General features: G+C 42.3%; 1 protein-coding gene across 13 annotated transcripts in view; it reads left to right on the top strand.

The window, feature by feature from the left end:
* Nucleotides 1-15,778, top strand: part of dlg2 (discs, large homolog 2 (Drosophila)) — a 287,192-nt gene that overhangs the window by 113,047 nt on the left and 158,367 nt on the right. For all 13 annotated transcript variants that reach the window (XM_053645021.1, XM_053645023.1, XM_053645030.1 and 10 more), the window contains 2 exons: nt 2,380-2,475; nt 4,854-5,012. In XM_053645021.1, the coding sequence (XP_053500996.1) occupies nt 2,380-2,475; nt 4,854-5,012 (255 nt within the window). The remainder of the gene's footprint in view (nt 1-2,379; nt 2,476-4,853; nt 5,013-15,778) is intronic.

The raw sequence follows: 15,778 nt of genomic DNA, 5'->3' as shown, positions 1-15,778 counted from the left end.
TTCATCTATGCTAGGCGTCTTTCGTTCCAACCAAGCACATCTGGTTCCACATGTTTAATCACATCGTCTTGGTCTCCAAGTGACTATCAATGTGCCTCCTATTTAGCTGGAATGAAAGCCTACACTCACATCAGACCCCTTCTGGATAAGTTTGTAGAAACCGTGATCTATTTTTGAGTCTCTTTATTGTTTTATGTAAGATGGCAAGAGCTGGCCACTGGCCAGTTTTGCGTAGAATGCTTGGACCCCGCAGATCGCTGTGCACAGCTGTATTTATTATTATAAACAGAGCTTAATTTGAGCCGGATCCTGTCCCGGCAAAATATAGCACACTTGTGTTCCCGAACCTTTTTATGTGGCTCCGGCACCTCTGAACAGCTGGATGTGTAACATCTCACACAGCATTATTATCAAAACAAATTGTTTTAGTTTTTACTTCACCCAAAGTAAAATACAACAACAACAAAAAACTGCTAATCTTTTATTACCGGTGCACAAATATCGCTCATAGCCAAATCAATAGCCTCTTTCACATACAGTAATCATTTCAAGTTCAAAGGTCATCTGAATTCGTTGTCACGAAGCAAAGCCTGCAGTCACGTAGCATGCGTTTTCAGAGCATGTCATGGTGAAAAGAAAGCAGTTATCAGCGGGTCACTGATGAAGCAGTTCGCATAACTAGCAGTGATAACGCTTGCCTGATTGTGGAAGGTTTTTAGAACTGCTTAAACATTGTCACCCACCTACGTTCATTCCCGCTTTTAGGAAGTACATGGACTAAAATACACAAAAAGTTCCAGAAGGACTGAGGCAGTTGTTAGTTACTGTGAATACCACACCGATCTCGAGTGGAGCGCGAGGGAGGTTTCTCCTAAATTAATCTCATTTGTAGCGCACAGCGTGAATCCCTTCTCATCCGCACTGTTTCATCTCTGATGTTTTTGAACGTGGTGGGTCCACCACTTAAAAAGTTCAATCCCGAGCAAATTGTGCGCTCGTTGATACGTAAGAGTCACGTGGAAGAGGAGGAGGACAATGATATGACAGCTTTGTGGAATAATTTGTGTTAGGTAAGACGCTTATTTCTTGATTAAGTTGTGCAGTCAATGTTAGGTTATTGTAAGTAGGCATACTGTATGAAATGTAGCTTTGTTTTTGAAGTGCTTTGGGTAAGTGTGTTTTGTAGCTGAGGTGACAGTTGCTAGAATGTGTAATCCATAAGTGTTTCAATTCGTGCTGAGAATACTCACTGCTGTAAACGTGTTACTTCGCTGTACCAGTGTGATCAACTACAGTACATAGGCCTTCCTACAGTCTCAGCACTGAATATTGTTAGCTAGGTGAGATTCAAGAAGTACTTTTACACGTCGGACCTTTCGCCTGCCTCCCGACCTGCCGGATCACTACCCTCTTATTGTTCCAGGTCCTGCAGATTTACAAATTAAGCTCTATGTACATTATGTTCGTGCCAACTTCAAATACAAGGCAATGGCCTGTGAACAGTCAGCATAGAAAAAGCTCGAAAAGAAAGAAGCCATAGGATTCTTTGAAATTGTTTTCGTTAGATTATTGTCGAACGTTTGGCTGTAAAAGACGTAAGGATTTCGAGTGGCATTATTGAGACAGCTCAGCGTATTACAGTACTGAGTAATGTTGTGGTCACTCTTAGGGTTTTGATCTTGTTTTGGCCATGTGGCTATTCATGAAATTCATGATTATGTTTCGGAGCTTTCTCGAACATTTGGGAGGATGATATGATTTCACTTGATTTGGTTTTGACCTCGTCCTAATTTATTTATTTATTTATTTTACTTGCTATGTGTGAATACTCTACCACTCAACCATCTCTCTGCAGTATTCCCAGTGCTTCTGTTCTTCCCGCTGTGTCTCCTTAGGGATACTATTTTCTGGCTCTGGAGTGCAACTGGTGTATTTGAACTTGTATTTGAAGCTTCTGTTTCTTTCAAAGCACAGTTTGAACATATTCTGTATGTATCTTCATGCTTGTCAATAATACTCTCCTCACACTACAGAACAGGGATCAACAAACTTGTGTCTAATAATAACCATGACCATGACTGATCACATACTGCTTCTGTTTGCAGGGGTTAACACCCACACGAGCTTTTTCTAGCCAGAAGTACACAGGAATTTTTCATTCACCATAGTCAAAGATGAACTTTGTGTCCTTTTGTGCTTCACCATATATATCAGTATATTTCTGCTGATGACAAATCAAGGCTTCTCTGCTTGTGGGAGATGTCTGACTTGCATGGTGTATTACTGGTGTACGTATATAAGTTTTAATGATATTTGGATAGATATTCATGGTTGGATTTCTATGTGTGTGTGTGTGTGTGTGTGTGTGTGTGTTTTCAGAACAGGCCGGCGGCAGTTCAGGGCTCCCAGCAGCAGACCCACACCCCGGCCTGTTTGAACCCCAGCCCGAACCCGGCCCTGATGAACTCGCCCTGGGTGAGACAGACAGTCGGAGTGCCGTCATCATAAAAACCTCACTTCATCCACCTGCTGCACCCATACTGCTCGCTTTTTTGCATCATGCCACTTTGCTTTGTTTTGCTTTGGCAAGGCACTGTGCGTTATGGCTTTTAGCAATCATGAACTGCTTTGCTGATTCCACATGCATGTGTTGGTGACAGGAGAATCTGTCTCAGAGGAACTGCTGCACTTCCTCCACCCGGCACCATGTGCTTACTCATAAAACCTTGTTCATAATGCTAAATGCTAAAAGCTCGCTTCCAGATGTCTCTCATAGCTGTGACTTATCATGATTGGTTCATACTGTATGTCTCACTGGGAGTGGAGATGTATGAAAAAGTCATGGTATTGATGACTGTAAAACCCAGTATCAGTGTTTCAGGATTCACCGTGTACACTTACACCTCCATGATTCATGAAAGCATTTGAGGAAAGTCTACATTATAAATATTGCAGAAACATGTATTGACCTGTCCTTAGACTTCCATTATAAGTGTGTTTCAATGAAAAGGGTTTGCTGTTGTTTTTTGAAACGATGGTATACACACATATGTTCACTTATCCGTATACAGTACACACCTGTACACCTGCCCATTCATGCAATTATCCCGTCAGCCAATCATGTGGCAGCAGCGTAATGCAATAAATAAATCATGAAGATACATGGTGCTTTCATAAATGACTAATCTCCTAAGGTTTTCACACACAGTCTGTGTAGTTTACACAGAGTGGTGCAAAAAATAAAAAAACTGGATCGTGAGGCAGAAACGAAACAGGGTTTACTGAAGATTGGAAAAACATTTCCTGTAGTTCATGTCAGCCTGTTCTTGGCTGACACGAGCACGGTGTGGTCGTCTGCTGTTGTAGGCCATCTCCATTAAGGTTCGATCTGTTGTGCATTCTGTTCACACCAGTGTTAAATGGTGGTTATTACAGTTACTGTACCATTCTGTGTAAACTGTAGAGACCTTGTACATGGAAATCCCAGGAGATAAGCAGTAAACTCTGTTTCGTTTGGAGGCTACATTCTGCCACTGAGGATGACCCCCAAGGATGACTCCCCCCCAAGCAGTGCAGCCTGGAGATTGCTTAGGATGGTACCGCTTGAAGTACCATGGAAATGGTTTTGGACCTCAATTCCACATGGACATTCTCACTGTGGTTGCATTAGGACTGCAATTACCACATACAATTTTGCACATTTATATTGTAACATTTACATTTTATTGCACTTGGTAGACGCCCTTATCCAGAGCGACTTACATTTATCTCACTGAGCAATTGAGGGTTGAGGGCCTTGCCCAAGGGCCCAGCAGTGGTAGCTTGGCAGTGCTGGGGCTTGAACTCCTGACCTACTGATCAGTAACCCAGAGCATTTAACCACTGCCCCACCACCATTGCACTCGAGTCTCCTTTAGTGAACAGTGGATTAGTTCAACAAAACAGACTTCATATAAAAACCGTAATGAACCTTCCTTTACTTTCACATTATCTGGTGTTACCCAGATGAGGATGGGTTCCTTTCTGAGTCTGGTTCCTCTCAAGGTTTCTTCCTCATATCATCTTTATCCTTGTCACCGTCGCCACCGGCTTGCTCAATAGGGATAAATTCACACACTTAAAAATCTGTATCCTGTGTTTATATATTTCTGTAAAACTGCTTTCAGACAATGTCCATTGTTACAAGCGCTATACAAATAAAATTGAATTTAATTGAATTGTAAAATATTCAAAGCAGCTCTTCTGGCCCCAACAGTCGTACCATGGACCATCACATTTTCCCACATTCTGAGGTTTGATCTGAACTATAATGAAATCTGTTGACTAGCTGCATGATTTTCTCCACTGCACTGCTGCCACATGATTGGCTGATTATATGGGCTAATTATATGAATGTGCAGGTGTACAGATGTTCCTAATAATGTTGACAGTGTAATGTATAGCACAGAAGCATTATCTAGAGGTTAGATTAGGAGGTCATTTATTCCTCTGAATAATTTAGCTAGAACAGCTGATGGAATACCAATTAAAAAGACACCTGTTAAGAAGATTTCTTGTTGGTAATCGCAAAGAATTTAAAATAAAGTTTTCTCTTATTCTCACTTGGTTGGTTGATTCTTTTTTTTAAAAATGATATAACCTCATACTGATATTCCATCACCCCCATATATTCCCACCATATACTGTAGCCATAGTGTCGAAGTGATGTTTGAGATGGTTCACACTGTTTCATACCTATCCGTTGGTGTGTTCAGTGATTTTTGATGTCTCTGCATCATTCTGATTGGCTTGTCTGTCCCCCCCCCCCCCCCTTCTCCACTCCCTTTATCTTCCCTCTTCTTCCTCTACCTCAGTATCATTATCAGGATGACGAGTCACCACCGGAGCACAGTTACCCCAGGTTGACCGGCGAGGTGCGAGCGCCAGAGCTGGTGCACGTATCTGAGAGGAACCTGTCGGAGATTGAGAACGTGCATGGCTACGTCTCACACTCACACATCTCGCCGCTGAAGGTAAGTACATTTACCATCAGAAACACCATGAGAGACTGCTGCCATGGTCTTCCATATGTCTTCTACTCATCCTCTCTCAGATGCTGTTATTATTTAGACAGAAGCGGTCCTGAAAAGAATGAGGTTTTAGTTTGAACAGTTCTGAAGCAGAGTACCCAGCATGCCTTTGGGCCATGTTACATAATCAGGAACATCAGCATGTACAGGGAAGAGCAACTTCACATCTTGGCCACTAGGTGGCAGTCAGTCCACATGCTCAGGGTCTTAGAATGCAGAATTTATTTATGCCTTTGATATGATGGATATTTTTACAGCGTATAATTTTATAATCAGTGTAATATCCAAAAATATACCAAAATGGTACTTATAAACATTACTGAGGTTCCACTAATAATTTAAAGACACATATTTGACACAGTTATATTCTATTAATTCACTCTACTACAGTGATGTAAGCTCTTAAATAGGAAATATGAGCGCATTTGTATAGCTGGGGTCTAAATATGTTCTGTTTATGGCTTAGAAAAAAAGCCTTCATTATGGTTTGGGAAAAAGGCCCGGCTACGCAAAAGTGCGAATGTCTTTTAAACAAGGGGATTGTGTGTATGTTAATTCTTTTCGAAAAGACTTTAGCCTTAACGTCCTGTGATGCTGCTGCGTGTACAGCCTTGTGGAAAATCCCCACCAGTAACAGTGGTGTTACTTATGGTTGAAATATAATGGTAGGGATTAGGGAACAGCATGAACTCAGCATACTGTTCGCTGGAAGCAGGAGGTGATTTGGTGGTCTTGTGGTAAAAGCCCTCAGTTGTGTTGAGTGAGATCTGGTTTCCATGTCTCAGAGTTCACAGTGTACCCAGCACTTTGTATAACTACTAACCACAACTTTCCATGACTAATCAGCCCAGCACTTAAGGCTCCTTAAATCTGAATCTATTTCAATCAACTTGTGCTAAGAGCAGCCATTTTGTTATACTGTTTTTTCCAGAGAGGGTGCAATCTGTCTTTTTATTTTATTTTTATTTTTTTTAAAGAAGTCTCATTTATCTGCATATAGTGCTGAAAAACCACTTCATCTTTTTTCAGCATTTTTCTGCTTCTTTAACTTGCAGGATGGCATAGGATGGCATAACTCCTCACTGAAATAAATTCACATTAACATGGTTTTTAACACCGCTTCACCAAGCCAGTGTAGTACAATAGACTATATTATATAGTTTTCCCCTCAATGACTACGTTTACATGGACAGCAGTAATCTAATTATTGACCTTATTCTGAATAAGACAATATTGTGTTTACATGAGTTGTTTTAGAATATTCCTTTCATGGTCCTGTTTTACATGTTATAGAACATAGAGCCATTAATGGCACACATCATTATGTCACCGCGCCACACCGTCCGACATTCGCTCCAGAATTTCACATATCAACATACAGTTCGTCTTCGTTATCGTACCATATACAGTTTTGGGTGTTTCATTTTTAATTTTAAGAAAGCTTCAAGTGCAGTTAATTATTTGTCATGCTGTACATGCTAATAGACGACTGCTTGAAGCCGTGGGCTGCATCCGAAACCGCGCACTTACCTACTATATAGTAGCTAAAATACATGTATATCTCCTACTATATAGGAGGTAAGTACTGTATGCGGTTTCGGACGCAGCCATGCTCTCTTATTTGCCGTCAAACGGTTGAGCACTGCCGTGTGTGTATGTGTCCTGTCACAAAATGCGGTGAAAACTCCCACACGACATTAATAGTGTGATTAAGTTGTGTACGTGTCTGTAATGCGACTAAAATAGGAATACTCCACATGTCATAATCCGATTTGTGTTTACTTCGAGTATGACTTTAGTCAGATTAAGGTAATCAATAATTGCTGTTTACATGCTAGTTTCTTAATCAGAGTATCGTTTTAATTGGGTTAATATCGGATTATTGTTGTCCATGTAAACGTACTGATTGACTGGTTATTTCTGGGTGTAAAGAAAGTCTGAACCCTCGATTTGAGCTTTTATCAGGTTGTATCACGTTCTTACATGGTGACAGATGTCTTATTTGCATGTTATCCTTACACTTAGATTATTATTAATTACATGCACAGTCTGTTGATATTTGCTCAGCATTTGGGGTTTGTTTGGAAATCAATGAGGAAGTAGCTGATGGCATTATACATCTGTCTTAAAATCGTAAATTGCATTATCTTCTTATATATACACACATATATCCTTACAATGTGATCTCTGTAAAACAAAAATGGGAGTTTCTCAATCTCATGGGTTTCTTTTTTAAATGCAAAATTAAGCTCAGGTTAGTTGCCGGTCTCAAAAATATTAGGGAAATATGAAATGTTACTTAACAGTCAAAGTAGTGAAGTGTTTGGACTTGAATTGCCCTGACTCGTAACATCTTCCAACAAGACTTGTAATTTCCTTGGCGAACAATAAGGACTTTGTTAGCAATAGAGTTGCATTTTTATGGACTATTAAAGTCACTCCTAAGAGAGCTAATCACTCCCCGGCTAGCTAGTTAAGAATTTAACAAGCTTATATCAATTCTTTAAATAACTGCTCAGTGGGTGGCGCTACTGCCTCACAGGGTTAATATCAGTGAGGAATGTTTTTTAATGCGCTCCCTGGTGAAATAGGAAAATGTATTCAAAACTAAACACAGAGCACCTGGAAACGATCGGGAAGCTCGTCAATGACGGGACAAGAGCGGAGACAAAAACGCAAACTAAACCAAAGCACGTGAGAAATGTAGACAAGGAACGACATGGATGATGAAAACAAAGCATGACAGGAATATGAAAGCAGCGCTGGTACTAAGACATACTCAGTGCTGAGAGGGGAAATATGTGGCACGTGGTTTCCTCAGACATTCCACTAAATGACCCCTACACTAAATGACCCCTACACTAAATGACCACTACACTAAATGGCCCCTAGGCTAAATTGCCCCTACACTAAACGGCCCCTACACTAAACAGCCCCTACACTAAACGACTCCTACACTAAATGGCCCGTACACTAAACTGCCCCTACAATAAACGACTCCTACACTAAATGACCCCTATACTAAATGGCCCCTACACTAAATCGCCCCTACACTAAATCGCCCCTACACCAAATGACCCCTACACTAAACTGCACCTACACTAAATGGCCCCTACACTAAACAACTCCTACACTAAACGACCCCTACACGGCCCCTAGACTAAACTGCCCCTACACTAAACGACTCCTACACTAAATGACCCCTACACTAAACTGCCCCTACACTAAATGACCCCTATACTAAACTGCCCCTACACTAAATGGCCCCTATACTAAATGGCCCCTACACTAAATGATCCTTACACTAAATGGCCCCTACACTAAACGACCCCTACACTAAATGGCCCCTACACTAAACGACCCCTAGACTAAACTGCCCCTACACTAAACGACTCCTACACTAAATGACCCCTACACTAAACTAAATGACCCCTACACTAAATGGCCCCTACACTAAATGACCCCTACACTAAATGGCCCCTACACTAAATGGCCCCTACAGTAATTGACTCCTACACTAAACTGCTCCTACACTAAATGACTCCTACACTAAATGGCCCGTACATTAAATGGCCCCTACACTAAACTGCCCCTACCCTAAACGACTCCTACACTAAACGACCCCTACACTAAATGGCCCCTAGACTAAACTGCCCCTACACTAAACGACTCCTACACTAAATGACCCCTACACTAAACTGCCCCTACACTTAATGACCCCTATACTAAATGGCCCCTACACTAAATGACCCCTACACTAAATGGCCCCTACACTAAACGACCCCTACACTAAATGGCCCCTAGACTAAACTGCCCCTACACTAAACGACTCCTACACTAAATGACCCCTACACTAAACTGCCCCTACACTAAATGAACCCTTCACTAAATGACCCCTACACTAAATGGCCCCTACAGTAATTGACTCCTACACTAAATGGCCCCTAGACTAAACTGCCCCTACACTAAACGACTCCTACACTAAATGGCCCCTAGACTAAACTGCCCCTACACTAAATGACTCCTACACTAAATGACCCCTACACTAAACTGCCCCTACACTAAATGACCCCTACACTAAATGGCCCCTACACTAAATGACCCCTACACTAAATGGCCCCTACACTAAATGGCCCCTACACTAAATGGCCGCTACACTAAATGACCACTACACTAAATGGCCCCTAGGCTAAATTGCCCCTACACTAAACGGCCCCTACACTAAACAGCCCCTACACTAAACGACTCCTACACTAAATGGCCCGTACACTAAACTGCCCCTACAATAAACGACTCCTACACTAAATGACCCCTATACTAAATGACCCCTACACTAAATCGCCCCTACACTAAACGACCCCTACACCAATTGACCCCTAGACTAAACTGCACCTACACTAAATGGCCCCTACACTAAACTGCCCCTACACTAAACAACTCCTACACTAAACGACCCCTACACTAAATGGCCCCTAGACTAAACTGCCCCTACACTAAACAACTCCTACACTAAATGACCCCTACACTAAACTGCCCCTACACTTAATGACCCCTATACTAAACTGCCCCTACACTAAATGACCCCTATACTAAATGGCCCCTACACTAAATGACCCTTACACTAAATGGCCCCTACACTAAACGACCCCTACACTAAATGGCCCCTAGACTAAACTGCTCCTACACTAAATGACCCTTACACTAAATGGCCCCTACACTAAACGACCCCTACACTAAATGGCCCCTAGACTAAACTGCCCCTACACTAAATGACCCCTACACTAAACTAAATGACCCATACACTAAACTGCCCCTACACTAAATGACCCCTATACTAAACTGCCCCTACACTAAATGACCCCTATACTAAATGGCCCCTACACTAAATGACCCTTACACTAAATGGCCCCTACACTAAACGACCCCTACACTAAATGGCCCCTACACTAAATGACCCTTACACTAAATTGCCCCAACACTAAATGACCCCTACACTAAATTGCCCCTACACTAACTGCCCCTACACTAAACGGCCCCTACACTAAATTGCCCCTACACTAACTGCCCCTACACTAAATGACCCCTACACTAAATGACCCCTACACTAAATGGCCCCTACACTAAATGGCCCCTACACTAAACTGCCCCTACACTAAATTGCCCCAACACTAAATTGCCCCTACACTAAATTGCCCCTACACTAAATTGTTCCTAGGTGTGAATAAGTGTATGAATGTGTGCATGGATCCGGCCCTGCAATGGACTAGTGTTCTCTTCCAGGTTTGCACTCAGCGTTACTGGAATAGACTCCTGTCCAGGATAAAGCAGTTACAGAAGATAAATTAACAGTGTGAGAGCTTGTTATCTACAAGATTAGAAAGATGAGACACTCCTACTACCTCTTTTCTGGCAAAGTGATTTTACCCAATTATGCCCATGAACTGGAAACTGCTTCTATATAAACTCCCTCTTTTGTTGTACAGATACACATTACCCAGCAGTACTGTGATAGTAATTTAGGAATAACACACTACTTGCCTTTATAATTTCTGATTTGTGTTCTGTCTTCCGCCAGGTGCAGGGCATCGTTAGAAACCTCGCACCAAGCCAAACCATGCTTCATTCTTCAAAGTTTAAGAGGAAAATTCTAGAAGTTTTATTTGAAACGACTGTTTAATTGTTCCATAACCGTGTAATGCTTAAGAAAACTAGCCCACTGGGTACGTATATGCCGTCTCGCTGAGACTCGCCCAAGCTTGCACTTGGTTTTTCCGCACCGAAACTCCAAAACGGCTAGCCAGACGTACTGCAAAATTCTGCTATCCTGTTACACCGTTGCCAATCTGTAAGAGAAACACATAGCACCTCTGTGGGTGTCGCTAGCCCCCCTGCTGACTACTGAGATGTCCAAAATAGATAACAGGTTTTAAACAGCTTTTTATTTTTTATTTTTTAGGAGCTTACTCAGAGCCTACTTTGTACTAGTGGGGGGAAAAAAAGCATTTGGCAGTGGGATGCAGCGAAGCTGTGGTGCAGAGAAACATCTTGTGAATGTCTGTTTAGCCTTTTTGAACTATGCTGGTTAGAACAGCCTTTTTTATTAATTAAATTGATTTCTGCACGTTTTTATTTATTTATTTTATTGTTATTTTTCGAATGCTTCATTTGAGACAAATCCCTGATTAGTACAATTTTATGGTTTCACTATTCATGCTTTTGGAAAAGACTTCGAGAGAGCTTCACCGTCACTCACTTATAACTCTGAACCCCAGAATGTGTCTTCAGCAGACCCTTATCCAGTCTCTATAGAAACACGTGCTTGTGCTAGGTCAGGGACTAAGAGTACCATCAGGCACATAACCCTCTCTTCTCTCCTCCTGTCTTTCTCTTTCGTGGCTCATCAGTGTGACTGCGTTCTCATCTCCCTCTCCTGTTTCCTCTCAGCCTTGGCTGGTTCTACTCACTGTCTTTTTTTTTGTTTTTGTTTTATTTTCTTACCTACAGCCTGCGCAGGTTACCCGGTTTGATCTATCATACCCGGGGTTGACCGCCGCAAACTACCTGGCAAGTTTATCGTTTTATTTGAAATGTTTGTGGTTATGTCTGTGATTCCTTTCACTTCAACTGTGGGGATCGTCTCTCTAGACGTCCATTCCCATTACATGTTTGTGTCGATGTTGTGGTGTCTTGTCACTTGTGCATGTCGTTTTTCCGAGCCTTTCTGGGATAAAGTTGCTGGAGATCTTTGGAGGTCCTTTATTGTGCCATTAATGTATTTTTTGTTGCGTTTTGCACAAATGATTTATGTTTAAATAAACAAAGACAATCGTTTAAGTAGGACACAGTAGTGCAGCGGGCAGTGTTGTCTTACAGATACAGGGTCCAGGTGTGATCCTGGGCTTGGGTTACTCTGGTCTTGCTGTGTCCACACAGGTTTCCTCTGGCTTCTCAGGTTTCCTAAAAAAAACCAACATGCCAGTAGGTGGATTGGCTATTCTCAAAATTGCTCTTAGGTGTGGATGAGTGTATAAGTGTGTGTGTGTGTGTGTGCGTGTGTGTGTGTGTGCGTGTGTGTGTGTGGTGCAATCGACTGGCTACAGCTTCTTTAGGATAGGTCATCACTGTAGCATTAGTGCAGTATGTTGTGTCCATAATAACGCTACATAATACAGTATAATAATAATAATAATAATAATAATAATAACAACAACAAAAATAGAGTAAATAAGAGTAGTTATCTGCTTTGATCGTGTGTGTGTGTGTGTGTGTGTGTGCAGAATGCCGACTGGTCTTCTTTCTGGCAGATGGAGCTTCTGTTTAGCTCAGTGGCCAAGAGTAGTGTGTGATCATCATGTTCTCCTTGTCTTCACTGTTCCTCTTTTTCTATCATAACTTCTGCTCTCTCCATTATCTCTCAATCTCTCCTCTATCTCTCCTCCATCACTACTCTATCTCTCCTCAATCTCTTCTCTGTCTCTCCTCTATCTCTCCTCTCTCATCTATCTCTCCTTTATCACTCATCTATCTCCCCTCTATCACTCCTCTATCTCTCATCTATCTCTCATCTATCACTCTTCTATCTCCTCTATCTCCCATCTATCTCTCCTCTATCACTCATCTATCTCTCATCTGTCCCTCCTCTATCTCCTCTATCTCCCATCTATCTCTCCTCTATCTCTCATCTATCACTCCTCTATCTCCTCTATCTCCCATCTATCTCTCCTCTATCACTCCTCTATCTCCTCTATCTCCCATCTATCTCTCCTCTATCACTCATCTATCTCTCATCTATCACTCCTCAATCTCTCCTCTATCTCTCCTCTATCTCTCCTCTTCTTTTCTCTCATTTCCTCTCCTTTTCTCTCCTCTCTTCTCTTTTTCTCTCCTCTCCTCTCTCCATTAATTCCTGTAGCTGTTAGACAGGTGATACATGCCCTGCAGTCACGAGTTCACGAAACCTCAGCTCATTGTAATGTTTGCTGATTACTTTTCTATCGACATCCTCAACCCTAAATCACCAGCCTTGCTGCCTCATTGTGGTGAGAGAAAGGGCAGAAGGAAAAGAGAGAGGGTGGGGGCAATAACCGAACACTTCTGCATCTCCTTTGATGAGCTTCTTGAGAATAGCGTACGCCGCTGCTGGGCATGAATCAGCTCTTTTCCTTCACTCTGAGTGCCTGCTAAGATACTCTCAATACTAAGATTCTCTCAATAATCAGTGATTTGTTGAGACACTGACTTATTCGTAACACTGTTGCCCCACGCATTATCATCATCTTTCACTTTTCACTTCTGAATAAATATGCGCTAAAAGGATGTGGCCATTTTGTTATATTAGCCATCAGCCCTTCATCAGCGAGGCGCCACGCAATTTGACATTAATAATGTGTGTTTGGACGGCTAATGGAGAGCACAGTAGGAGGGGGTGAGTGATGTTTATCAGATGAGTCAGAGTGATTGGAGGGCTCTCGTCCTGTGTGTGTGTGTGTGTGTGTGTGTATGTGTGTGTGTGTTTGTGTGTGCGTGTGTGTGTGTTTGGAGGAGTCAGGCTCAGGGTTAATGGTGATTGTTTCGTTATCTCTGCACCCTGGTGAAATAATTGCTGCAGAATCAGAGGCATGTTCAAGCTCAGTGTGGATCAAGCCATGCTCTGATTGTGTTGGAAATGAAAAGTGGGCTGGAATTAGAAATCAGATGCCATGCGTCTGCGGAGAGGAGAGGAGCGGAGAGGAGGGGAGAGGAGAGGAGAGGAGGGGAGTGGTGGGGGGAGTAAAGGAGAGGAGAGGAGCGGAGAGGAGGGGAGAGGAGAGGAGCGGAGAGGAGGGGAGAGGAGAGGAGGGGAGGGGAGTGGTGGGGGGAGTAAAGGAGAGGAGAGGAAAGGAGAGGAGGGGAGAGGAAAGGAGAGGAGAGGAGGGGAGTGGTGGGGGGAGTAAAGGAGAGGAGAGGAGCGGAGAGGAGGGGAGAGGAGAGGAGCGGAGAGGAGGGGAGAGGAGAGGAGTGGTGGGGGGAGTAAAGGAGAGGAGAGGAAAGGAGAGGAGGGGAGAGGAGAGGAGAGGAAAGGAGAGGAGAGGAAAGGAGAGGAAAGGAGAGGAGGGGAGGGGAGAGGAAAGGAGAGGAGAGGAGGGGAGGGGTAAAATGCATTTGAAAAGGAATTATATTAATAATGTGCTTAATTATCAGAAATGAAAATAACCATTAACTCTGAATCATTGAATTGTTCACTCGATGCCATTTAATGCTTTTTTTTTTTTAAATGAAGTCACTTTATAACTTTTATTCTATCCACTTTTTCTTTTAAGTTGTCTTTAACTTATATTATGCATAATTCAAAGGGATGCTCCAGCGTCTGTGAAGGTGAAGGTTATATTTAGTCGAAGCAGACTGCAGTTTTATTATATTTGTGCATGTAATACTAGGTGGAGCTGTTGGAATTTGTCCCATTAGCATACTAATTGTTTCCTGCTCTTCTCATTTTTGGGTATTTAATCTGAACCTGTGTAGCGTGGCCCTGCAGCCTGGGCTTAATGAAAGTGCCTTGCAGGTCTCCAATAACACTCGACTCATTACTGCTTTAAAATCACTCCATGAAAGAACCTCCTGAGCAACAAGGCCCTCGGTACATACGCACATGTGGTCTGATGTAAAAAGCAGTTCTTTGATCTTGTCAAAACTTAAAAAATAGGCTTAGAAGTAAAGCTTGCATCCATTCTGACTAATGCGTACAGTTTCTGTAGGCTTTTATCTATCAAAATTGAAAGCCATTTGTATATGAGCGGGAGAACATATTGTATAAGACTTCAAATAGCGTTCATGAAAGACATGAGGCTTGCTTGATCAGTTTCATCTCAGTGCAAAATGTCAAAGTGCAAATAATTTCCTTCAAAGGTTACAGGTAAGAAAAGAACTACTTTTAACATACCTCCCCGTTCCCTGAATTAACAGCGCTGTCTGTCTTTCATAGTGCCTTCTGTTCATTGGACATGGGTTAAAGGGGAAAAAAAACAACATTAGTACAAGTGATATAGTAATGTGTTGGGCCACCAAGAGCCATCAGAACAGCTTCAGCGCATCTTGGCATAAACTCTACACCACTGTTTTGTTTTTTTACAGGTATTTCCTGAGATGGTGCTCTGATGATGATGGTGAAGAGTGCTGTCTAACACATAGGTCCAAAATCTCCCATAGGAGTTCTGCTGACTGTGAAGGGCATAGCATATAATATAAGATGTGCATAATTTTTTTAATACTCCTCAAACCATTCAGTGAGCCCTTGAAAAGCAGGGGGGGTTGGGTCAGATGCGGGGTGTGTGTGTGTGTGTGTGGGGGGCATCATAGGGGTCATGGGGTCATCCTGAAAGAGCGCACTCCCATCATGGCAGAAATGTTTCCTCAAAGGATAGCAGTGATCAGTGAGAATAACTCTGTATTGATTTTGCAGTGATGCGTTTCTCTAAGGGGACAAGTGGACCCCAAACCATAGCAGCGAAATACATTACAGCATAATAGAGCCACCAGATTTTCTTTTTCATTTGTCAACTGTTAGTAGATTTTAGCGAGCCAAATGCGGTACACGTTAGAGAATTAACACGTCTCTGATGATTGCACCGATGATGCGTTCCACTTTTTCAATGTCCGTTGAGCAGACTACAAACTTGCATCAAGTTCTTTCAGCTAGAACATCTTTCAACAATTTAGATAACAATTCGTGT

The sequence above is a fragment of the Ictalurus furcatus genome, chromosome 16 (assembly GCF_023375685.1).
Source record: "Ictalurus furcatus strain D&B chromosome 16, Billie_1.0, whole genome shotgun sequence".
NCBI classification, from domain to species: domain Eukaryota; kingdom Metazoa; phylum Chordata; class Actinopteri; order Siluriformes; family Ictaluridae; genus Ictalurus; species Ictalurus furcatus.
This window is presented reverse-complemented; position numbering and strand designations above follow the sequence as displayed.